Raw genomic sequence first — 24842 nt, forward strand, 5'->3', positions numbered from 1 at the left:
TGGTCGGAAAAAATGGTCATGAGGAAATAAGTAGGGACAGGAAACCTGCTCCTCCTATCTATTAACTGAATCTTAGTCCACTTCCTAACTTGGATTTAAAACAAAAACAAAAAACTACTTAAGTCTGGTTAATTACATTAGTAGTGCAGAATGTACTACATACTATATAATTCACCCTATTAGAATAGTGACTTCCTTCATATACAGTGGTACCTCAGGTTAAGTACTGTATTTTTTGCTCTATAAGACTCGCTTTTTTCCCAGTGGCGTAGCGTGGGTTGTCAGCACCCGGGGCAAGGCAAGTAATTTGCGCCCCCTAACCCGTGGATTTGCGCCCCCTAACCCTAACCCTACCTCTAACCCTAACCCCCAGATGTTGCGCCCGGTGCAGCCGGCCCCCCCTGCACCCCCCACGCTACGCCACTGTTTTTTCCTCCTAAAAAGAAAGGGGGAATGTGTGTGCGTCTTATCGAGCGAATGCAGGCTGCACAGCTATCACAGAAGCCAGAACAGCAAGAGGGATTGCTGCTTTCACTGTGCAGCGATCCCTCTTGCTGTTCTGGCTTCTGAGATTCAGAATATTTTTTTTTCTTGTTTTCTTCCTCCAAAAACTAGGTGCGTCTTGTGGTCTGGTGCGTCTTATAGAGCGAAAAATACGGTACTTAATTCGTTCCGGAGGTCTGTACGTAACCTGAAACTGTTCTTAACCTGAAGCACCACTTTAGCTAATGGGGCCTGCTGCTGCTGCTGCGCCGCTGGAGCACAATTTCTGTTCTCATCCTGAAGCAAAGTTCTTAACCTGAAGCACTATTTCTGGGTTAGCGGAGTCTGTAACCTGAAGCATATGTAACCTGAAGCGTATGTAACCTGAGGTACTACTGTATAAGCTTTGTTTTTCTTTTAACCACCTGCTTATCGGTTTCATTTACCTCAGTACATGCCACAAACTTACAAAACTTAACACACTTGCAGTAGAGATCAGACCTTGCAACAAGTTTCAACTCTAACACTGCTTAGCTTGCCTTTTTTTTTTTTTAACTGCCAGTTAACATTGTTTAAGTATTCTTGATGAAGAAGCTGATAGAAATGTGCAGGAAAACCTGGTTGCCTGGATAATAGTAACACTGAAGTATCGCTACCAAAAACTCAATAAAGTAAACAAGCAGCAAAGGGCTGCAAAGGACAGAGAGTACATATGGGAGCAAATTTGGTTGAGTGAGGCTTCCCTCACAATCTAGGCCAGCCTCCCTGGATTTGTCATGGAGGGCTAAAATCTTGGTGACACTGGGTCCTACCTCAGGACTGAATTCGCTATTACTGAAATTGCATATATTTATTATGTTGTTACTTGTCACCCCAATCTCTGTCGAGAGGTACACAAGATTACAGGGGGTCTTGGAACTCAACTAGGGTCTGTGTTCCTTTGGGGGAAATGAGGTGTGGTGCAGTCTACAGTGTCTTTGAAATATGATTTATTTCCACTGAAAGCTTTCAATGGAGAGAGATTTCATGGCATCCACATCTCAGGAGGAGCCGAGCCTTCACAGCAGCCCAGCATTATCCCCCAACCTCTAAATTTCAAAGGGACGCATTTTTCCTGTGTGACACCATGCCCTGCCTGTTACCCTGGCAACCTCCCATTCTCAGCTTTGCTATTGTCTCCTGTTGTCTTCTGCTAATGGGCACACAGCTGGGGGAAAGACAGCACCTGCCTGGGGCTACTTAGAAATACTTTTATTTCCCCCAGGGCCCAAGGACCCTCATCCCTGCCCTAGAATCTGCAAAGCCCTTTTTTGTTGCTATTGCCTTCCAGTTTGTGTAGTTTACTGTGAATGCTCTTCCGCATATTCCATGGCAGAAACAAGTAAGCAATGGGCTATGAAAAGCCATTCCTCAGACTACATAATAATAAACTTATTATTCACTTCAGATGTGGATGACTGTGAAAGGAATCTGACTCGAAATACAGAACTGTACACTAAAGATCTTTGCAGGGATACTAAAAGCTTACCACATTATTAATATTAAAAACAAAATTCTAATAGTCTACCCAAAGGTTTTTAAGCTGGAACACAAATATGAATTACTGCACATTCTAAGTTTACCAGATTCTGTTCTTACTGTTTCCAGCTTCCAGCACAGAGCATCATTTTTAACTGTTGTAGATAATCAGTCCAGTCAGCTCGAAACCAACCAACTGCATAGCAGCCTGCTCTTAAGTGGAATAATCCCCCATTTGTGCCAGTGCCACAAGATAAGGGCATTATTGCCTTCCATTGTCTATAACCTTTTCTGACTCCCATTGCATTACTGGTAATAAATATGTAAATTTTTTGCTTGCTTTCCTGATACTCATTTTGTGTTTTTATGGTTTCATAGCTCACTGAAGAGAAACAATTTATATTTCCCTGTGAAAATTTGCTTGCAGTGTTGTTTTTAAATATAAGGCTTTAAAAGATTAAGAACTGGTGGGGAAAATACTATTGCTGCATGTCACATTCACTTATCAACTGTATATTTTGGCAAGTTGTTTGCTGTGTATTTGGACACCTCTTAAGATATTGTAACTGAATCTTGCCTGATGCTTTCTGATATCAAAGAGATTCTCTTCCCCATTGTACATATCGCAGAAGTGCCACACATAATAGCAGAGATGAAATTCACACCAGGATTTTTGTTTTATTTCCTATTCCAAATTTTAATTTAAAAAAACTGAGTTAGTTTTGAAACTATCATTTCCAACTCTCTCCTCTATTTTCACAAAGTATTTGTTTGTTTGTTTGCTTGCTTGCTTGCTTGCTTATTTGCTGAAGCATTGACAATGGTACACCCTAGTGGTTGGCAGCCAATTTATGGAATGCAGACTGGGGTGAAAACGACTTCTTCATAAGTTGAATTGAATCTGAGATAGTTGCTGTAGCCCCTCAAACAAACCAGGACTGGAAGCAGCTGTAACAGTTATTCTGAATCTATTCAGTTTCCTCTGCAAATAATAAATTGCAAATAATACTGGTGAAGATAATACCTGTGGTTGCAAAAGTCTCATGCAAGACATTTTGGACTTCAACTTTTATCAAACTTTTCTAAATATATAAAAAAAACTTGTACTGCTCCCTCTAGCAAGTCCACCTTTGTACCTAGAGTGCGAGGTGTTTAACTTGTACTCCTGCTTCTCCATTGCAAGCTGTCTCCAAATTAAGTACTTTTTGAGTTCCTTGTTTTAATTTGGCTTTATTTTATTGTCATGGCATTCTGTTAGCTGGTGTCTTAAAGCCACCTTGTAGTAAGTTATAATTGCATTTAACAGTGGCAGGAGAGACAGGATATAAAGGTGTCTGCCTTGGTTTGCTGGTTTTTAAAAAAGACCTCTATGATGACATGCAGGTTTTTCTTATTCTCCTATTTCGACTGGGCTTGCATATAAACAGCAGATGGTTAAGTAAATAACAAACCTATTTTTGCTGCTAGCTTTTGTTTTGGGGGAGGAAGAAAGATGGAATGAATAAAGTGTGCAGCCAATGGTTGGGGAATAAACCAAATGTAGGTACATATCTCCTTTATTTCACCAGCTTCCAGCTTGAAAGACGTGGTTCTTATTAAATGCAAATAATATATTATATTTGGTGGAGGCTGCAACCACAAGTGTTATCAATGCGTCCTCTCTCTCTTTCTCTCTCCAGTAAAGGTCTTGTCACATTGGGGGGGGGGTGTCAAATTTATTTGAACCAACCAGTAACTGAAAGAGTTAGGACACAGGAAACTGCTTTGGGCTGATAAGACTATTGAACTCTTTTGCTCAGTATTGTCTACTAACTGTGACTTCCAGGCATTGAGAAAGGAGTGAAATTACATTAGCTTTTGAATTACTTTTAAAAGCTTATGTCCCGCTTTTCCCCACTAGGTGGACTCCTAACAGCTCACAATATACTTTTTTAATGGAAGAGTTCACAGCCAATACAGAATCTTAGAACTGTAGAGTTAGAAGGGACCCAAGGGTCATCTAGTCCAACCCTTTGCAGTGCAGGAATTCTGCTCACAGCCATCCCTGGGTGTGCTTGAACCACCAACCTTCTGGTTAACAGCCAGAGACACTGACCCACTGTGCCACAGGAGAATTTGTTATCCCGGGGGGCCCCAGAAGCAACTTTAGTCCACATTACTTTTTTAAAAAATGGGTTGCACAACACAAATTTATGAGTGTTTTGTTGTATGTATTTAAACAACCCCAAAGTCTGAGAGTCAGTAGCACAGCTGTTGTAAAGATGGTTGTGAACAACCCCACTAAAGAAGCCTTAAGTGGTTACCCAGACTTCATTGCTGGTTGCAAAGAGGCACCCATAAAAGCTTAAACTTCAGGGTCACAAAAATGTAGGTCTACCATTATTGTTAAGAGTGGTTTAAGTTCATATGGTGGTACGCTGAAGTGACTGCAGCATTGCCTAAACGAAAAATAAGATGAAATGTGCGGCAGCTGAAAGAGTGATGCTCTGATGCAATAGTAGTTCCAGCTTGCATGCAGAAATATTGATGCATGCTTAGCACTGCGTGGGGCTGCCCCTTACACTTCAGCATGGAGGAATGAGGTAGCCACAGATTATGTGGAGCAATCTTGAATGTCCGATCCCTGTGAAGCTTCAGATCATGTCCTAACCGGTTTGCTCTTGTGTAAGCTTTCAAAGGCAACGGACAGCAGTGCCGTCCTTCACACCACGGGGCAATGATATGATCGAATGGATGGAACTTACTACAGCGCCTCTTTATGCTTGCACAACACACCCATTGCACTAGCAAGTAGTCAGCCCCCAAATGCTCTTTGCAATGAGAACGGGGTGCAAATGTTAAAATAAGTGATTAGAAACTGACCGTACTATAAATATGCACGTCTGCTTGAACTTGTGATGCCACATGCTTAAAGATCAGTATATATTTTAATGCAGTGTAGCAAGCAAGTTAAATACAAAGGGATGTACCACAAGAAAAAGGAAGTTATCCATAACTCTGAAGTCAGGAAATTAGTTCTGAGGAACTAAAACTACTGGTTTTGCAATGCATGGTCTTAGCACAGAAATTTCAGCATTGTAGATCAACATGCAGAAAGCAAGATTAAGTAAGCAACTGGCCATGAATATAATGCTTTTCATATACAGTAAAGCTAACACAAGTAAGACCATTAATTTCTATAACCAGATTTTTTTGTGTGTGTGTGAGAGAGAGAGAGAGAAAGAGAGAGAGAGAGAAACACAGTTCCTTAATTTTCCTAAACTAGCATATCTTTGAACTGATAAAAGGTCCTTAAGAGAGAATAGGCTTCCATTTACAAGTTTCTCAGTGCCCAACACCTAGGAAGAGACTCAGATGCCCATGTCCAGGCCCTCCTTCCCCACAGTGACTTCACTTCAGAGAGGCATAAATAACCAATGAAATGAACACATGACAGAAAGAGCATTCTATTGGCAGGTTGTATGATAAACTTTATATTACTGCCGTACTGGGAAAATGTTACAAAATGATCCAAAAATTACCCAAAGTCAAACACAACCAGACTCAACTCTTTACCAGAATTTTTTTTGTGTGTGGCATCATTTTATTTCTTACACAAAAGCACCACACATCAATCTTCAGTGCCCTACATCTCAATCTGGCTGCCTCAAGTTTTCTTCTGCGCTGAGGACTCCAGTATAACATAGATTTTCAGACCTGCGCACAGATGTACCTATACAGATAAAAGAACAGACTAGTTTGTCTTTTTTTTGGTTGTTTATATTTGTAATTTGCGGCTAAGATCAAGTGTAGAACCTTTCGTTAAGAAACAAATGAATACAATTTTTTTAAACAAGCAGACCTGATCCAAAGATCCATGTGGTTATCTATTAGCTGGGCACATGGGAATCTCTGTATGTGCTAAAAATCAATGATTTTAGGAAAAATTATAAGGATTGGTGTTTTTAGATATGTTGTAAGCTGCCCAGAGTGGCTGGGGAAACCCAGCCAGATGGGTGGGGTATAAATAATAAAATTATGAGTTATTATTATTATTATTATTATTATTAACGGAAGAAGAGTCCCTCTCTACATTCAAGTTCCATCCCAAGCCACTCCAACAGGTGAGCCACACAGTCCAAGTGGACAGTTGGAATCAACTATCCATTTGCCACGATTGTGAACACTATTCATAATGAATAATCCACAATTAATTTTCATCACTGGTCATAATTATACATTTTGAAATCACAGCAGTCTTGCAAAATTCCCCCATCCCTGATGAAACAGGATGGCACTTCTTTAATCAAGTAAAATGCACTAGCACTAATCGCAACCTAAAATATGAATTCACTTAATGATGCCACCCTAGGTTTCCTGTAATCGCCTGAGGTATGAATAATGAACTTCTATTAAAAAGCTGCTTTTCAGCTTAATATCATTAGCCATTGCTGTAAGCATTGCTAGTGCAAAACCGGCACTTACTCTACAAGCAGAGACAAGTATTAATAAACCAGTAGGTGAATTGTACATGTTCGAAATAGTTGCTGTAAACTGTATTATATATACAGTATAGACAGAGCAAAGGAAGGAAGGAAAAAACGTAGTATCTCCCCGTCGGGGAATCGAACCCCGGTCTCCCGCGTGACAGGCGGGGATACTCACCACTATACTAACGAGGAACCACTTGGTCAACCCTCTTCCTCTGTCAATTTAAATTCTTCCTCCGGAGAATTCGCGGCGTGCCATAGGATAACCGGCCCATCCAAACAGAGCCATTGAACGAGGCTTTCCCGTAGTGGATTGTGGGAGTGGTAGTCCGCCATCCGTATTTTCCTTGGGCTCTCCCCATCTAAAGAACTGTCTTTCCCAGAATCCCTTTCCCTTGACCCGCCTCACGAGGCGGGGCCTGCGGGCGACAGGCCGGCTCTTAAGCGCCGTGGGCCGGCTGGCGTGAAGGCGAGAGCGCAGCCATGGCCGAGGCGGATCCCAGTTCCTTCGCGTCGCCTGGCTGCTGCCGCACCCACCACCTCCACCTGCGCTGCCGCGTGGACTTCGCCAGCCGCTCGCTGAGGGGGACCGCGGCCCTCACCGTGAGGGCGGAGAGGGACAGCCTGCGCAGACTGGTAACTTCTTCCCTAGACGGGCGGGGCGGGGCGGGAGAGGGGAAGACCGGCCGCCCTCCGTCGTGGAGCCGGCAGGAGCGCAGGCCCCTCTGTGGGGCGGAGGGCGACGGCCGCCCCAGAGGGGAACCGGAAGGGACCCCTGGGAAGCCGCACCGGCTGGAAAGTTACTGGGTGACACCTTCTCCTTTGACGCCTCCTTCGTCCCAAGATAATCTCTCTTTCTCTCTCCTCCTCTTACCTGGGGGCGCGTTTACCTTGGAGAAACCCAGCGGAGCTTCCTTTGGAGCAGAGGTTCCCTTTTTTTTGGCCATGCCCCACCTAAGTATCTCTAAAATCCTGATGCCGCGCCCCCCCCCCCGTGACATATAATTTATTATTTAAAATTTGAACTCCTGTTCACGTGGAGGAAGCCTAAAAGGCCACTAACTTGGTCTAAACAGGCTTCCAAATTGCCGCCCTTAAAAATCAAATTGCCCCCCTGTGGGGCATGTGCCCCGCATTGGGAATCACAGCTTTGGAGGAAACGGGCGTAGGGATTGTGCGCAAAGCAGGCTTGGGCTTCTGTTTTAAGTTGGTTTGTCTTAAGCAGATGCTCTTGAGGCTGGCGACTTTCTCTTGTGCCTGCAGTATTCGCATTTTGTTTCCTTGGAAGTTGTACTTTGTCACGCTGGTATGGTAGGGGCTTGCAAAAGCAAGTTCCTCAAGGGCTTTCTCTCTCTCTCTCTAAATTTAAGTGGCCGATTTCTTGATAAAGAACGGTGGCGATTGCTAAAGTCTTTCGGTTGATTTGAAGTTGGAGAGATCGCTGGAACATGCAAGGAAAGGCTGGGCTACATTTTTGAGCCTTTGTAAATGTCTGCTTCTCTATTTCTTTGGGAATTTATGAACAGATAGAATTTATACTGGCCATTTGGCCATTTAAAATATTGAATATATTGATTCAATTTTCAATATATATTAGTGCGTTTGTCAATAATAGCTCATGAACTCACTTACAGGTTTTGGACACAAAGGATCTAACAATACACAAAGTGGTTGTCAATAAGCAAGATGCACAATTTGTTCTTGGGGAACGTCATAGCTTCAAAGGAGCACCGCTGGAAATCACACTACCTTTTGAGTTGGGAAAGTATGTGTGTTCAGTTTATACCCCTTTTCTGGTCTCTTGATGATCTTATCTTAAAATGTGCTAGATTAAGAGGCTGTGTCATGCTAAACTAGCAGTTGCGCTTGTGTAATATCGTAGCATATGACATGATGCCATACTTGCAGAAATTTGCTTAAGAGTCTGGCAAAATATACTTACTTTGGGCCCGTATAGGTTTTTTCTTGCTATAAAATCTGATAAGACTTGTTCCTTGAGGTAGTTATGACTCATTGTCCTGAAATTCTAATATACACCACTCAATGTATTTGTGAGTTGGGGCTACTGTTGCTCATGCACGAACAACTTTGTAGTTGTTTGAATGGAAGATTATTTGCCCACTACATATTCTTCATTAACATAATTAAATTGCTTGGCTGTTAAAATTTTAAGAAAACGACTGCCTAAGTTTGTCCCTAAATTTGCAGTTACAAATTTAAAAGTTAGAACTTTCCAAAGATGATGGAAGTATCACATCTGACCTGTTCTCAAAAATGCACACTATTCCAATATTCACAGGGGGCAAGATGTGGTTGTAGAGATCACTTTTGAAACGTCTCCAAGGTCTTCAGCACTCCAATGGTTCACTCCAGAGCAGACATCGGGGAAAAGGCACCCATTTCTCTTCAGTCAGTGTCAGGTGAGCAAACCATTGTTTTCCTTCTCTGCTATGGGCAACCTTTTCCCACATGTTACTTAGTTTTGTGTATCCTGCACTGCTTCCACTTGGCCAAACGGTGCCTGTCAACTGAATTGACTTGAGCCAAGACTGTCTGCCACAGACTCTCTTAAAGTATATATCATACAATCTTACAGTGTGTTGGGGGAGTGAGTAGCAGTCTGTAAAGGCTCTCAGGATCCCATTGTGTGATAACTTCCCATTGCATAGTGGGTACATTGGCTGGGTGCAAAGGCGTAAAAGGCCTCGGTTATATTGGAGCTGAGGAATTGATCCTGGTTGTTGCTTATCTCAAGAAATTGAACATTCTTTAAAAGAAGTTTTATGACCTGGTGGCTAAGAGAACAGGGTCATTGTGTCTTACAAATCTTGTGTACTATCTTCTAAATGTCAGACATTTATGCTTCAACACATTTGTATGAACTATAATACTAAGTGCAACTGTTAATAGGGTTGTAATTCTTTACCAAAGGTCAGAAATAATGTGATAATAGTGTTGAACAAGATTTGCAAAACGAAATCGTTTTGATACTTAGAACTTACTTTTGATGGTAGCAGTGTAGTGCAAAGAAATTTAAAACCATTTAATTTCCACCAAAGTCAATTAATGATGGAGGTGCTGTCTAGACTTTCCCTGTGGTCTTCTGGAGATGAGCAGTAAAGGGAGAAAACTTTACCCATTTCCTAAAGTCCTTATCCTGGGGTATGAAAATAACTTAGTAGAACCATTCCTGTAAGGAGCTTGCTTTAGATCGATCCATTAGGTGCAGGATGAAGCAGATGTAGGATGTGCTACCAGGTAAATTCAGAGAAGCTCATATAATTACACAGAAACAGATACGGTAGGGAGGGGAATGCTTCATAGTTGCTGAATTTTTGGATAGAACACTTTTTTGGTGGAAAGTCTAGGAAATTTCCTGCTTTTTCTCCAGAAAACCCATATCACTGGTTACTGCCTTTTTATGATTACTTGGAAGCATGTATGTTGTATAAAGTTCTGGAGGGTGCTCTATTATGACATTTTTGAAGCAATGCTTATAATGTGGTGAGGCAATCACAAATAGTACATGTGCTTGTGATCTTACTGGTCCACTTGCATTTCAAATTGCCTTCTAAACTAAGGGGCATTTGATTGGTGGACTGCATTAGGGAATGTGAAATGTATATATGAATTTGAAGCAGGCACATGAGCCTTATTAAATTGTGCCTAGATGTGGTTACTTGGGGGTATTATGCTTTTGATGGTAGCAGTGTAGTGCAAAGAAATTTAAAATGTAATATTAAAAAATGTTCCTTGTGCATTACTTTATCTGCCTGTAAGAATAGCAGCCTGTAATCTGTGTCACTTTGTTTTTTAGGCCACACACTGCAGAGCTGTTCTTCCCTGCCAGGACACTCCTTCAGTGAAGCTAACATACTATGCAGAAGTAGGTGAACCTGAAAGCGCTGTACCCCTGAGGTGCAAACTTCGCTCTCTTATTTAGAAGTCATCCATAATCTCAATTAGTGCATTGTTAATCATTAAAACCCTGCCTCCAAACTGTGCAGCTTGAGTGAACATGCAGACTAAAAAACTGAAAATGTATAGCGGGTACCCAATTGTTATTTTGTTCGTAAAGCTTTGGTGCACAAATTTAAGTGTCTACTGCTTTATAAGATTCCAGTTGGTTGCCTTATCATGCACTATCTGGAAGGTGCCATTGTCTTTCAACAAATAGATGGGGTTTGGAGAAGAACTAGGTGTTAGTACAGACCCGGGTGCTCCACGTGCTGATGTCACTCGCACATGTCGCAGGGCGTGTGAACGCCTAATGGTGTGTGTGCAGGGCTGCTGTAGAACTTGGGGAGGCTTGGCCCCCATGGCCCTGCATAGATGGTGCGCCTGTACAGACTAAACAGTCAGATTCTTGCTTAATCAAACTTGTCCATTTCTATAAATCATGGCTTAGGAAGCCAGGATAGTTATTTGATCTGGAGCCACTCTTGAATATGCAGAAAACCAGTTGGTTAGCCTCCACTGTAAGAGGGCGCCATGGGATAGGTGTTGACAGATTGAATTTGCAATGTTGGAAATAAAATACCTTGTTCCATGGAGGATGGCCCAGCAGGTGAGAAACCCTGCCATCTAGTGTCCAAAGGCAGGAAAATTGACTTCTGGAAGCAGCTGGTCTTGTGTGTCCCTTTTCCTGCCTTTTGTCCATGGTGGTTTCTCTTTTTAGCTTCAATTTTTTTCTTTCAAGTGGATTTTTTTCCTTTGACTGCTTCTCTCTCCTGGGTTTGGGTGAGTGTGGAAGAAATGTTTGTATATAAAAGTGACTGTTCGAATCCAACAAGCACTTGTCAAGCTGTCTGTTTGTTCTAGCGCTTGGCAGAAACTGCTTAGGATTCATAACACAGGAATCTTAACAAATCGGCTAAAGTAAATTGACTGAGTAGAAGTTTTTCCCACTATAAGCTTACAGTAAAACCAATTTCTGTCTTCAGGGAAATCCTTAAAGAAAATGTTGCTAAATAAAGGAGGCTTGAAGATGTTTGTTTTCCCAGCCCAAGGAAGCCAAGCTCTCTGGCTTTGAAAACTTTCTTCTGAAATGGTGCTTATGCTCCATGACATAAGTCCTTTGAACAATTGAGCCGTTCAGTGAGCTGGGTAGAGTTTGATCTATTTGCTTATCATCAGACTTGCATGGTAAATTTGCATCAGATAATTAGGAACATATGAAGCTGCTTCATACAGTATCAGAATTTGGGTCCTTCTAGCTCAGTATTGCTTGCATCAGGGGTGGGGAACCAGTTTCAGCCCATAGCCACATTCCTATCTGGACAACCTTGCAGCGGCCACATGCTAGTGATTGCCAGGGCTGGAGGCAAAAGTGGGCAGAACAACACTGTGAATGTTACCTTTGCACAGTAAGCTAGTTCCTTTATACTTTTACATCCCTCTCTATCCTCCATCCATGAAAGATTTATCAGAGTTTGAAGACACATTCCAGCAAGGCAAAAACAGTCAAGGAGGTTGCAGAGAAAGTCTGGTCAGGGGTGTTGCTCAGGAGGGTGTGGCTTGGGGCTGGTTCTCCTAGCATTCAGACAAGTGACTCTCCCAGTCCTGCCTGGAGATTTCAAGAACTGGACTTGAAATTGTAAAGCATGTTCTCTCTCACTGAGCCACAACTTCTTCCCTAAAAGAATGGGCACACTGACAACAGTTACTTGGCTGCATCTTTAACATCTCAGACTCATCTGGGCCCTGGACAAGGGTTTCTGGAGGGACCAGTGGGATAATTATGTATCAGTAGAGAATGGCCACAGACAGGCTTCATGTAAATTAGTTGCCAAAGCCTGCACCTCAGCAGCAGGAGCCGTGGAGTTCCTTGAACTCATTGCTTTCCTAAACCTGAAAACAAGAGGATCTGGCAGGTGACAAGTCATGTATAGACTGGACCACATGACATCTCCCCAATCTGGCCTTAAGACAAATCTGAGAAAAGTAGGCATGTTTTTCCAAGATCCATGCAAATATCAGAGTTTGGATAAAAGGATTAAGGATGCATGCACAAAGTACATTTTTTTAAAAAAAATCCCCTTCCTCCCTCCTTCCCACTTCCTTTAAATTCCTATAAATGTTAATTGTTATTGATACAAAATACCAATGCATGTTACCATACGTCATTTCATATCTGCAATTATTGCAATAATTTGGGTAGATACTTTGATACAACTTTCTTAATATATTCAGAAATGTTTATTTATTTTAATTTTATGTAATTGTTGCATATCATATGCTCTAGTGTAAACAAAGGTAGATGGGTATATCAATGCTGCAGCCATGTTAAAACGCTGATAATGAATAAAAACTGTTACCAAGAAAAAGAGGGGACATTAGGAAAGAAGAAAAGTGTAGGCAGATTCTTGAGGGTACATGTTGCAGCCACACTGCTGAACCCAAGGAGGCCTGGGCATGACCAGTGCCTGCTGGGAAATCACTGGAAAATTCCATGTGCACCACTTTGAATTCTGTAGTGGAAGAAGATGGGCAATAAATATTACCAATAAATAAAGCAGAGAACATTTTGCAACTTAGTCTCGTGCAAACTGTCTATGCTGCAGCCTCAACCCAGCAACTTTTCAAGTTGCTGCGGTGTTGCTGTTTGTGTAAATTGCACCTTAGAACACACTTAAAACATTCAAGGGTATAATTTACCCTTGCCTATAAAGAATGCCGTAAGAAACAGATGGATATAAAGTTAAGTTTATTGGAAGTCAGAATCTCTTGCTTACCAGCCCCAGACACTTTATTACCCATAACCAGATGGCAGAGTGACAAGTTTCGCATCATTTGTGCCAGATTTGTCATGATAAGCACTTAAATAGCTGAAGGGGGAGGTTGTGAGAATGCAGTTTCAGCACTTAGAACTCCAGAATGTGGGAATTGTTGTGGCATTATTAACATAGCTGACTCAACATTTTAACATCAAATCCACATGTTCTCCTTGAGAGTATCTTTCTTTATGCATTGCAGAACATCAGAGGTTACTTTTGTCAGAAATCTGGAGAGGGATATGTTGGTGGTTGGTTGCTCAATGTTGGGTGCAGGTTCCCAGACCTTATGGGCTGTTAAGCCCTTGCACAGCTTTTTTTTTTTTTTTTTTTTTAAAAAGAGTTGATGGGGAAAGCAAAGCAGGCCAGGACCATGGGAGGCAGTTTTAACCTTAAATTCTCTGTCACACTTCCAGTCTAATTTGGGGCAGAGGACCTGCAACAGTTCTTACCTGCCAGAAAGTGTTTTACTGCCCACACAGCACTGCTCAAAGTGTACGTCTTATGGGTGTCTTTTTGCAGGAACAGTCACTGTTTATTCTCTCCAAGAGATCAGTATGTTACAGGGAACCAAAAGATCAAAATTGCACATTGGCATGTGTTACTTGTGATCAAGTAACTTGGTGTTTGTCATGACACCGGGGAATGTGTCACTTAACACTTCTGAAAAACCCAAGTGTGAACATGGCAGAAAATAAGGGGAGCTTTCAGGTAAGGAGAGAAGTGAATTATTTCTGAGCTGCACTGCTACGGAATTGCCATTCTAGGGTATAATTGCCTGCAAGGTGTGAAATAGTTAACACTATTAAATAAAAACAAATGTATTTTTGTACTTCACTAGATATCTGTTCCGAATGAGCTGGTGGCACTTATGAGTGCCAAGAGAGATGGAGACTTGCCTGACCCAGAAGAAAGCACAAGGAAGATATACCGCTTCATACAAAATGTAAGCCATTATGCACTTTCAGCCCACAATGGTCGGTTACATAATGTAGATTTGCATCACTGGATAACTTTGGCTTCAGCCTTGTAGGTGTAAAATATGTGACATGTAGCACTGTTATTGTTTCTATTATTTTTCTCTCCTTTGGGGTTAGGTTCCAATACCCTGCTATCTGATTGCTTTAGTTGTTGGTGCTTTGGAAAGCAGGTGAGTATTACTCAATAACTGTAGAAATTCCTTGATTTGTAAAGTGTAGAAATTGCTTGAGTCTGTCCCCTCTCAAGGGATCGAGAGTGGGCTGCAGCCTATTTATCAATATTACTACAATGACACTTTGGAGGACGGTAAAAATGATTCAGTAGGATTCATATCTGAACAGGAATCTGAAAGCACACTTCGTCTGTTGTTCTACATTGGCTGCTAACAAAATATTATAGTTCAATCTAGCTTGTGACAGGCAAGACAACTTTCTACTTTCCCTTTCTAATTACTTTGTATGCAGTAAGAATGGGCTGTTTTGGAAGCGATTTCTAGAATTAGACGGTATTTCTTTTGTTGCTTCCTCACTGAAGAATATAGTTGAGCTACTGGAAGAAGTAGAAGTTGCAAGACAGTTGTGCAGAAACTGACTGGTACATGCACATTGTTTGGGCAATGCATCTTTGCATCAGTCCTTCCAGGTCACTCCAATTGTTGGGCTACAGAATGCTTAAATAGAGAGGAGTGTATGACAAAGGCTGGCAGGGAGAACTTGCTTGCAAAAGGTAAAGTGTTGAAGGGTTTGGTGAAGCCCTGTCACCTTCTCCTAATGCACAAACTCTGGCCAGGATATGAACTTATGTCTGCGCCAATCTTTGGAACCAGAGGCAATTAAAGGAACTGTTCACATCTGCTGTTCCCTTTCAATAATGCTTTCTACAGCCACTCGCTTGTCCACAAACAGCTGCATTGAAATTTTCGCTAAGATATAAGCAGCTAGGAAATCCAAGATGGTATTCCTGGTTTTTCTGACTGAATTTTGTTCTTCAGAGAGATTGGTCCCAGAACTTTGGTGTGGGCTGAAAAGGAGCTTGTGGACAAATCAGCACATGAATTTTCAGAGGTTAGTGAAAATTATGATTATATGACTTTGGTATATTGTGAAAAGGTGAATACCTGGTAGAGGCAGTGACCATTTTAGGTATATCTAATTTACACGTAGTTGCCGATGCACAGGTCCTTTTGGACCTGGAAGAAGGCAGAACGGGCAGGGCTTAGCTGATATTTGTGGGTGCTGGGAATAGAGCCCCTGTGCGAAATGGCCATTGCCTGTACTTAATTATTCCTTAGATGGCTGTACATTTTGCATAAGAAACACAAACTTGAGTGTTCTCCCAAGACCCTATGTAAAGCAAACATATAGCAAGTTTGAACATTAAAAGCTAATTGACTAAGCTGACTGCATTCTTCAGCTTCAAGATAGTCTCAGAGGATCGCTCCACAACTGTCACCTGCATATAAGATGACTTGAAAGTGATTGTATCCTACCTCTATCACAGTTGTGTTTGTATTACTGCAATTCAAAATGCCACGTTTGTGACAGGTTTGCAAGTTCTTTCCCACTTCTTAAAATATGAAGCCACTTGTATTATTTCCCCACTAATAATGACTTTACAGATTTCCTGAATTTCAAGTCAGGAGGGACATGGTTTCTATTGTCTGAGTAAAATTCATTCTGTACAAATAGGTCAACTACCATCCTGCCTGTGATGTATCTTATCTCACTAATTGGGCATTACTTGCATAAATATTAGAACCTATCTCAGTTTACTGACCTCTTTTTTTTCAGACAGAAGCCATGCTGAAAATTGCAGAAGACCTAGCAGGTCCTTATGTATGGGGTCAGTATGACTTGCTAGTGTTGCCACCATCATTTCCATATGGTGGTATGGAGAACCCCTGCCTCACTTTTGTGACTCCCACATTACTGGTAAGTGTGTCTTCCTCTCTTATGGGTTACATTACATAGCTTTCCTTAGGACATCATATTAAAGCCATTTAGAGTTTGGGACTTGCATGGTGGCTTTCATTTTGCTAAGTGACCTTAACTTAGCCTGAATTGGGAAATGATACTATATTAAGCTTTCATCTGACATGGATTAGAGAGGTAACTTTTTTATCTCTGTTTGCTGCAGGCTGGTGACAGATCATTATCCAATGTAAGTATAAGTCCAGCTGTACTCAAGTATTTATACTGAAGGTGCTCTTTTCCCCTGAAATCTAAACAAGGTGCCTGAAACATTAGGTGCTATGTATGTTTTCTAAGCAGTAATCATACTTGGAATAGACATAGACCCACTGAAATGAATGAAATTTATTTTAGAATTTGACTAACATTGGAGATCACGTACTATTTTTCACTGTTTACTTGTCTTGTAAGTTTTAAACTTCAGTATTAAGAAACTGAAAACGTTGCAGCTTTATATAGTTCTGCACAATACAGACAGTCTGTTAGTTAACACTTAGACCAACGGTTCTCAAAACATTACGTGAATTTAAAAAGGCAACAAATTATGGTGAATTAAAAAGACGACAATAACAGCAGTGGTAGTAGCTGCTGGAGTGGAGGTTGATGGTGATTTGGAAACCAGATCTATGGAGCCTCACTGGGATATTGTACATTAAACCTGCCTTTCTTGGAACAAGTGTGGTTTTATTTTTATGTTGAAGTTGTTTTGGGACCCTCTTCTGTATGTGAGAAAGGCCAAAAAATCTATTTAGGATCATGGAGTTGCTGGTGCTCCCCCCCCCCCCCCAAGTTTTTAAAAAAATCAAAAGGCTTCTCTATTGAAACCATAATAAAGCTGAAACCAAACAAATTTAAAAATGTTAGGTTAGATGCCACTAAAATGTGTAACAAATTAAACAGTATTTTGCATTTGGGGAGTTGATGATTAATTTCAGTGGAGGATAACCCAAGTACCTCCATGAAAACTGAAGCAACTTCTCCATGGTTATTACCATGTCTGCATGGGGCCAGTTTAGGGCATCTTTGCCACCTTAGTGGCACCCTTCTTTCTGTTACGGATATGTGTGTTTGTGACAAAAGAGACCGCTATGTGCTTATGCCACTTCTATACATTTCAGGTTATCGCCCATGAAATTTCTCATAGCTGGACTGGGAATTTGGTAACAAACAAGACCTGGGAGCATTTTTGGTAGGTGAAATCCAAGTGCTTTTAAGACGTAATTGGTTTTTCTTTTGGTGTGTGTTTAACTTATTAAAATTTCTCTAATTTACAGAAATAATGACTTGTGCGCTTGGTGTTTCAGGCTAAACGAAGGACACACAGTTTACTTGGAACGCAGGATCGGTGGCCGGCTCTTTGGTGAGCAGTTCAGGCATTTCCAAGCTCAGGGAGGCTGGAGAGAATTGCAGAACACGGTGAGTGCTTCTGGTTGATTTGAAGATTAACTTACACATAACCTTTCTTCAGAAACACTGGGCACATGTAAAATTAAGAGCAAATTTATTGCTTTTATCTAGTATTGCAGATAGAATTAATTTCTGCTCCATATTGCGGTAATTATCTTTAGGAAAGTTCTATCCTGCCTTTTGGCCTCTAAGGCAGCTTCCAGATTAAAAAGCACAACTTCAGTAAAAATTGGAGGGAAATAAACAGTATATCAATTAAATAACAAAGCAGCAGTATAAGCATGGCATAAAATCAATGGGTATGTTTTAAAATACATTCCAGTGCAGGAGATGAATTAGGATACAAATACTTTGTTACTCTCCGAAAACACACAAGAGGAACAACCAGACTTCTCTTGGGGCAAAATTCAGCAATTTGGTTGCTGGCAGGTAGAGTTCTGTTACAATTTACAAGCATATCAGTTTCCAGCAATATGTGTCTCTTTCTAGATAAACACCCTTGGAAGCACAAACCCTGTGACTCACCTGATCCCTAATCTGAAAGAAGTAGATCCTGATGTTGCATATTCTTCTGTTCCGTATGAGAAAGGCTCTGCTTTACTACTTTATCTAGAACAGCTTCTTGGAGGGCCAGGTATTGGTTAATTTACTTTTAAATATGTGTGGCTTTTTTTCCCTGTTGCAGCACTTTATTTCCTGTTAATGCATCTTATATGTTCCTAGATGTCTTCATTGGCTTCTTGAGGGCATACATCCAGCAGTTTGCATACAAGAGCATAGACACGGAAGACTGGAAGAATTTCCTGTACTCCTACTTCAAGGACAAGGTTAGGTGCTAATCTTCCAATTCAAGATGGAGTATAACCCCATCAAGAGCAGCCAGCCTCCAATCCCTTTGGCTATGCAACAAATGTCAGCAAGAGTTATAGTGTCATAGGAAAGTAAACTTCCACCTAGAAAAAACTTGTACTGCAGGTACCCCTCTCTCCTAGAAGTTCCCATATTGCAGAGATATGTGTACCTCTCCTGATTAGCTGCCTGCTTACTTGTGTTTATCATGCAACAACAGTGTTAATTGAAAAGTTTAATCTGACAATGAGTCATTCTCCCCGCCCCCAAAAATGTCCACTTTGCTGAATGATTTTTTTGAGAGCTTAGTCTTAAGTCTGTAGCTTTCAGTTTCATAAGGCCTTCTCAATTATGCCATCTTTGCTCTGTCATCAGTGTGGCAAAATGCTGGTAGAACCACACATTACACTGGTCTTGTTATATGGAATTAAGCATGAAACGAGTAGAAGAAACTTTAGATTTCATAATTCAAGTTACTCAAATCATTTCATTGTATATGCAATTCCCATTAAAATTATCACTGAACAGTTAAAAATAAGTCTTCAAAAATATTGGAATCAATATGAGTTTCAAAGAAATAAAACACTTCCAAGATTTTGGATAATTTGTTGGTCTGTTCATTTTAGGTTGACCTTCTTAACAAAGTTGACTGGAATGCATGGATGAACACTCCTGGCATGCCTCCAGTAAAACCAACGTAAGCACATAATCTTTTTCTGTAACATTTCTATTTGTTTTGAAAGAGCACCTCTGTATAATAATAATATTTATTTAATTATAATATAATTTAAATCATTAAATATATAATTAGAGCTATTTATATAGCTGAATTTATTAGAATTTAATATTCAATTATATATTTAATAAAAATATATCCTTGATTATATTGGATCCTTAATATAATCACTTTTCCTATTTTTAAATTTTTTATTTATAGTCAATTTTACACACACACACACTTGATTTGATCCTTTTGGACTGGGGTAAGAAATGTTTTAAGTATGACTATAGCAAATGATCTAAATGCAGCATAAGCATGTCTCTTTCAATGATTAAAAATATTCCTCAAACACCTGCACAATTTTGGTTATGCCAGTTTCTAAATGTGTCTGCTCCAAAAAATGTCCCTTTAGACTTCACTTTCCATTTTCTACTGTTGGTTGTGACAGTAATAGTCTATTCTCTTTCTTCAAAGCCAGATGTGATCAGTGAGGAGTATAAAAGAGAGCTGCTCATAAGCTATATTGTAGCAGCTAGCAAGATAGAATTTGGATGTGTGCTCTAGATACAAATGCGTGTGTTCTGTGTATGTTCAAGATACATTTTCTAAACAAGACATACTCATTTTTATGTCTTCAGGTATGATTCAACATTGTCAAATGCTTGTGTTGCCTTGAGTCAAAGATGGGTCAAAGTGAGTTAATGTCTCATGTACATAACGTGTTAAACACATGTTGAGTCCATTACTTGTAAGTGTTTTATTTTGCATTGTCTTTCAACATGCATAACTAGGGATTCAATGCAATGTAGAATTTAGTAAAATCAATTTACAATTGAGGCAAACTTCAGGTTTTATTGATTTTATTTTTTTGTGACTTCAGACTTCATATTTTTTTGACATGAGCTTTCAAACTTCTCTTACATTAGAGGCAATAAATGTGGTATAGGGGGAGATAGGGTGTTGGAGGTTGGGCAGATCAGATAAAGAGAAGGGGCTATTGCTCAAAAGCTAAGCCATTTTCTGAATCTTCCTTCAGGGTCGTGGCTGCTGTCTCAGCCTGCCTCTCTAGTCTGGTGCTGTTTTAAGAACAAGTTAGTCATAATACAGTACTTTATTCATGATTTGATTATGGATTGGGGGATAGATAGAGGTGGGTTGGGCTGATTTGATCTACTTGTGCCCATCTGGCTATCTACTGACACATTAGCTGAAAGGTCACTGTAATTCATAAGGATTCCATGCAGATAGCATTCCTCCCAAGATAAAAGAATCCAGAGCCCTTGAGTTATTCTTTTGACTTTTATGTATCCAAATGAGGTTTTCTAAACAAATTAAATTCAAATCTTAACTGCTGGTGTTTGGAATCAAAGACAATATCCCCCTGTAATTTCTTAAAGGCCTGCTTCTCCAATTTCCTTCTAATTCTGCTTGTCTTATAGGCCACGGAAAACGATCTTGGCTCCTTCAGCTCAGCTGATATAAAAGAGTTGTCTTCACACCAGCTTATTGAGTTTCTTGCACTACTGCTGCTGGAGGTAAATATAGGCAAAAGGTGTTTTTTTACCTTTCAGGATAAACATTTGTGCCACCATCTTTCTTGTTGTGTTTCCAAGTTTGTAGAGTGAAATTTAGGGGAGGTTGGCATCCGTTTGTCTCAAGAGACAATGGAGGAGTGCTTTTGGAAGGTTTCAGTTCCTGCTGTGGCTGAGGAGACAGATGCAGGAGAGGCGTGTTTCGTTGCAGCTGGGGCAGATGAAGGCGTTCAGTTATTAGTCATAGCATGTTCATTTCTCAATGACTGTTAGATCTTGTCATCTTAGTGGATAAGAGACTAAGTCTTAGTCGTACCTTGGTTCATGAACGCCTTGCGAGTCGAATGTTTTGGCTCCCGAACGCTGCAAACCCGGAAGTGAGTGTTCCGGTTTGCGAATGTTCTTTGGAACCCAAACATTTGACATGGCTTCTGCGGCTTCCGCTTGGCAGCAGGAGCTTCCTGCAGCCAATCAGAAGCTATGCCTTGGTTTCTGAACATTCTGGAAGTTGAAAGGACTTGCGGAACGGATTCCATTTGACTTCCGAGGTACCACTGTACTTCTAACTTATTGCTGTGCTTATATAGAATTGTAGAACCACTGTGGGATGTTGGTATCTTGTCCTACTGTTCTGACCACCCTGAACAGTATGCATGCACTTTGGCAGCAGACTGCAGAATGAGTGCCATTTTGTTGCTTACAACTTTGGTCTGTGTGTCATTTCAGAAACATGTGGTCCTATTGTGCGGGCACAATGGCTTCTTGCTTCAGGGGTGAACTCTAGAGCTGGCACAATTATTTAGAAGTGAAGAGTCGTTGACTTGATGTTGCTTTTCTTTGTACCCCTTGTTTCATATTTTTAGAATCCTCTTCCAGTGAGCCATGTAAGGCGAATGCAGGAAGTTTATGACTTCAATTCTGTGAACAACTCTGAAATTAGATTCAGGTTTGTAAAATGTAGGAATATTCTGAAATTTTATAAATGTAATGGATTGATACTATATAGTAGTAACTTGTATTAAATCTGCAGTCGAATTGCCTGTTATCTATAAAATATAAATGAAAGCACAAGTACATAGAACTGAGCAGTGATGTGTGTGCCCATTCATACCTGAGGTTGTAGAACAACTGTGAAAACAAATAATCCTGTTCGTCCCTGGTATAGATCCCTGAAAGTAGTTTTGAATACTGTCCAACCAGGAACAGCTGGTTGCAAAGTTCTAAATTTACCTGTTTATTTAGAGATACATGCAAGCATGTGGTTTGTGGGGCCCTAACATCTTGCCAATGAGATCCAAATTCATTGAATAAGCAATCTTAGATGCAGAATAAAATATGCAAGCATTTTAAATATATATAAATTTAAAGATTATTACTTACATCTCACATTTCCTCCAAAGAGCAAAGGGTGGTATAAATAGTTTGGTCTTCACAGAATCCCTGTGAGGTAGATTAGACTGTGACAGTGACTGTCCTGAAGTATCCCTGGTCCTAGTCCCAACACTTTGGAGACTGCTTGTTGTTAAACTTGGATTTTCTTGATCTTGATTTTGCTAACTAAAGCTAATTCTGCTTTTCAGATGGCTGCGTCTCTGCATTCAAGCCAACTGGGAAGATGCCATTCCTTTGGCCCTGAAGATGGCTACAGAACAAGGCAGAATGAAATTCACTCGTCCTTTGTTTAAGTAAGACAATTACCTAAGCGGGCAGGCAGTGGTTCAATATAGGAAGTTCTCTGCATCTTACATGTTAAATATGTACAAAGTGGTTCTTCAAAGATACATGGTACTTGTCTTGATTTTTTAAAAAGTTGTTTAAAATTTATTTTATGGCGTCTATTTCAGGGACCTCTATAAGTTTGACAAATCCCGTGCTCAAGCTGTCAGCGCTTTCCACCAGCACAAAGCTTCCATGCATCCAGTGACTGCGATGTTGGTAACCAAAGACCTGGGACTCGACGGACAAACAGCCCAACCTTTGCAGACCTAAGGATAAACTCCAATAAGAAAACAACTTTCTTCTCCCCGCTCCCTCCGTGAAAAAGAATCATTGTAACTTGCATGTTTGATTACTGAACTGGCTTTTTGTTCTGATGCTGAATGAATAAGTACCCTCCTGCCCCCCCCCCACCCCTGATTATTCATGCTGGCATCTCAATCTTGTGCCTCATTTAAAATTCTGCAAAACCGGGAAAATTAAGATATATTTTGACACTGCATTTGGCACTTCACCACAAGTAGCATTCATAGTTTTGCTACATGTACTGCTTTATTTGAAGCAATAAATCTTTTATGATAAATCAGATCGTCTTTCCGTATATTTAATTGCCTCCAGTATACAGAGTAAAGGTAAAGGGACCCCTGACCATTAGGTCCAGTCGTGATGACCCTGGGGTTGTGGCGCACATCTCGCTTTATTGGCCGAGGGAGCCGGCGTACAGCTTCCAGGTCACGTGGCCAGCATGACTGAGACGCTTCTGGCGAACCAGAGCAGCACACTGAAACACTGTTTACCTTCCCGCCAGAGTGGTACCTATTTATCTACTTGCACTTTAATGTGCTTTTGAACTGCTAGGTTGGCAGGAGCAGGGACCGAGCAACAGGAGCTCACCCCGTCGCGTGGATTCGAACCTCCAACCTTCTGGTCGGCAAGTCCTAGGCTCTGTGGTTTAACCCACAGCGCCACCTGCGTCCCAGTACACAGAGTATGACATGCAAAAAGCTACTGTCTAGCCCTTGCATTCCCAGTGGTGAGTGGGACCAGAACTGGTGTTGGGTGTGAAACACAAACATGCACATGCTCTCTTCCCCCTCCATATATATATATATATATATATACTCTTATGCATACCCTTCCATTCCATTCCCTTTTGTCTCCATCCCCCACCAAGCACTCACCATCCAGCAAGCTGCTAGCCTGCAGGAATCCAGTTGCCATAAGGAGAAAGAGACGAACCAGACAGACACATGCAGATGCTAAAGGCCTGAGTATGCAACACAGTTGCTTTCCACCATGCTCTGTTGTGAAAGGGACCATGGCCTGAATCAGAAGGTTCTGCAGGCCTGATCTAGTCTCAAGGCTGCCCATTCTCCACCCCTCTCAGAGACCTTAACACTGGATGATAAAGCAGTTAAATTTCTGAACTCCATTTGATCTCACTTGCCATGTTCTCTCCATGGAGGTGACTTAATCTGTTTTATTGTCTGTAAGCCACCCTGAACGTTCTTAATTGAAGTTTCATTTTTTTAAAATAATGGCAACATCACTTTCCCACTGTTTTGGAAATGCATATTATCTGAATTCTGCCATATTTGTTACTTAAATTACCTTGTCTACAGAACCCTGAGTGGCTAACAACAAACAAGTATGAAATAGCAATAACATTTAAGACCTGAAAGTGCTACATAAATGTTCAAGGTCCTTTACATGTGTCACCTAGTTGTAATCGTTAACAGTTCTGTAAGGTAAGTCGGCAGTATTCTTTATGGCAGCATAAACACTATTCTCTCTCCCCCCCCCCCCATGCATTGTAGAATAATAAAAGTACCAACAGGCATGAAAGCAACTTAATCAGATATAAAAACAACTTAGTCAGAAATTGCCTAAGTTAAGAGCAGTTCAGTGAGAGCAACCATGTATACTTACATAATACAGTGCCCAAAAGATGCATCTGAATTAATGATTAATAGTTAGCCCGACTACGAACGACTCTTGTTCAGGTTGCTGAAGTCTAAAGGTTGTTAAATTGCCATGGTTGAGTAGTGCTGATTTTGTAGCTGGGATTGCAGTAGCTCATGTTGTTGTTTAGTCGTTTAGTCGTGTCCGACTCTTCGTGACCCCATGGACCAGAGAACGCCAGGCACTCCTGTCCTCCACTGCCCCCCGCAGCTTGGTCAGACTCATGCTGGTAACCTCGAAAACACTATCCAACCATCTCGTCCTCTGTCGCCCCCTTCTCCTTGTGCCCTCCATCTTTCCCAACATCAGGGTCTTCTCCAGGGAGTCTTCTCTTCTCATGAGGTGGCCAAAGTACTGGAGCCTCAGCTTCACAATCTGTCCTTCCAGTGAGCACTCAGGGCTGATTTCCTTCAGAATGGAGAGGTTTGATCTTCTTGCAGTCCATGGGACTCTCAAGAGTC

General features: G+C 41.0%; 1 protein-coding gene and 1 long non-coding RNA gene across 2 annotated transcripts; one reads left to right on the top strand and one right to left on the bottom strand.

Annotated features, from left to right (window-relative positions):
• Positions 1 to 5561: 5561 nt before the first annotated feature.
• Positions 5562 to 6768, bottom strand: LOC307225817. Its single transcript, XR_013843178.1, has 2 exons — positions 6646 to 6768; positions 5562 to 5713 (listed from the first exon to the last, which is right to left on the bottom strand). It is a non-coding gene; the product is annotated as an uncharacterized lncRNA (long non-coding RNA).
• Positions 6769 to 6948: 180 nt separating this feature from the next.
• LTA4H (leukotriene A4 hydrolase) lies at positions 6949 to 23007 on the top strand. Its single transcript, XM_079993988.1, has 19 exons — positions 6949 to 7106; positions 8105 to 8235; positions 8770 to 8890; positions 10288 to 10356; positions 14085 to 14189; positions 14341 to 14393; positions 15216 to 15288; positions 16015 to 16155; positions 16361 to 16384; positions 17313 to 17383; positions 17499 to 17610; positions 18091 to 18235; positions 18325 to 18428; positions 19077 to 19147; positions 19810 to 19864; positions 20611 to 20706; positions 21567 to 21649; positions 22284 to 22388; positions 22548 to 23007. Exons 1-19 carry the CDS (start codon positions 6954 to 6956, stop codon positions 22690 to 22692), a joined length of 1857 nt encoding a protein of 618 aa, XP_079850114.1. The 5' UTR covers positions 6949 to 6953; the 3' UTR covers positions 22693 to 23007.
• The last annotated feature ends 1835 nt before the right edge of the window (positions 23008 to 24842 follow it).

Source organism: Podarcis cretensis, assembly GCF_951804945.1.
Source record: "Podarcis cretensis genome assembly, chromosome: 10".
NCBI classification, from domain to species: Eukaryota; Metazoa; Chordata; class Lepidosauria; order Squamata; family Lacertidae; genus Podarcis; species Podarcis cretensis.

Excerpts from the sequence above, each read along its gene's own strand:
- LTA4H (XM_079993988.1), top strand. The coding sequence starts at position 6,954 with ATGGCCGAGGCGGATCCCAGTTCCTTCGCGTCGCCTGGCTGCTGCCGC. Across the intron at positions 16,156-16,360 it reads TTGTGACTCCCACATTACTG|GCTGGTGACAGATCATTATC; the intron begins GTAAGTGTGTCT and ends TGTTTGCTGCAG. Across the intron at positions 18,236-18,324 it reads ACAGCTTCTTGGAGGGCCAG|ATGTCTTCATTGGCTTCTTG; the intron begins GTATTGGTTAAT and ends ATATGTTCCTAG.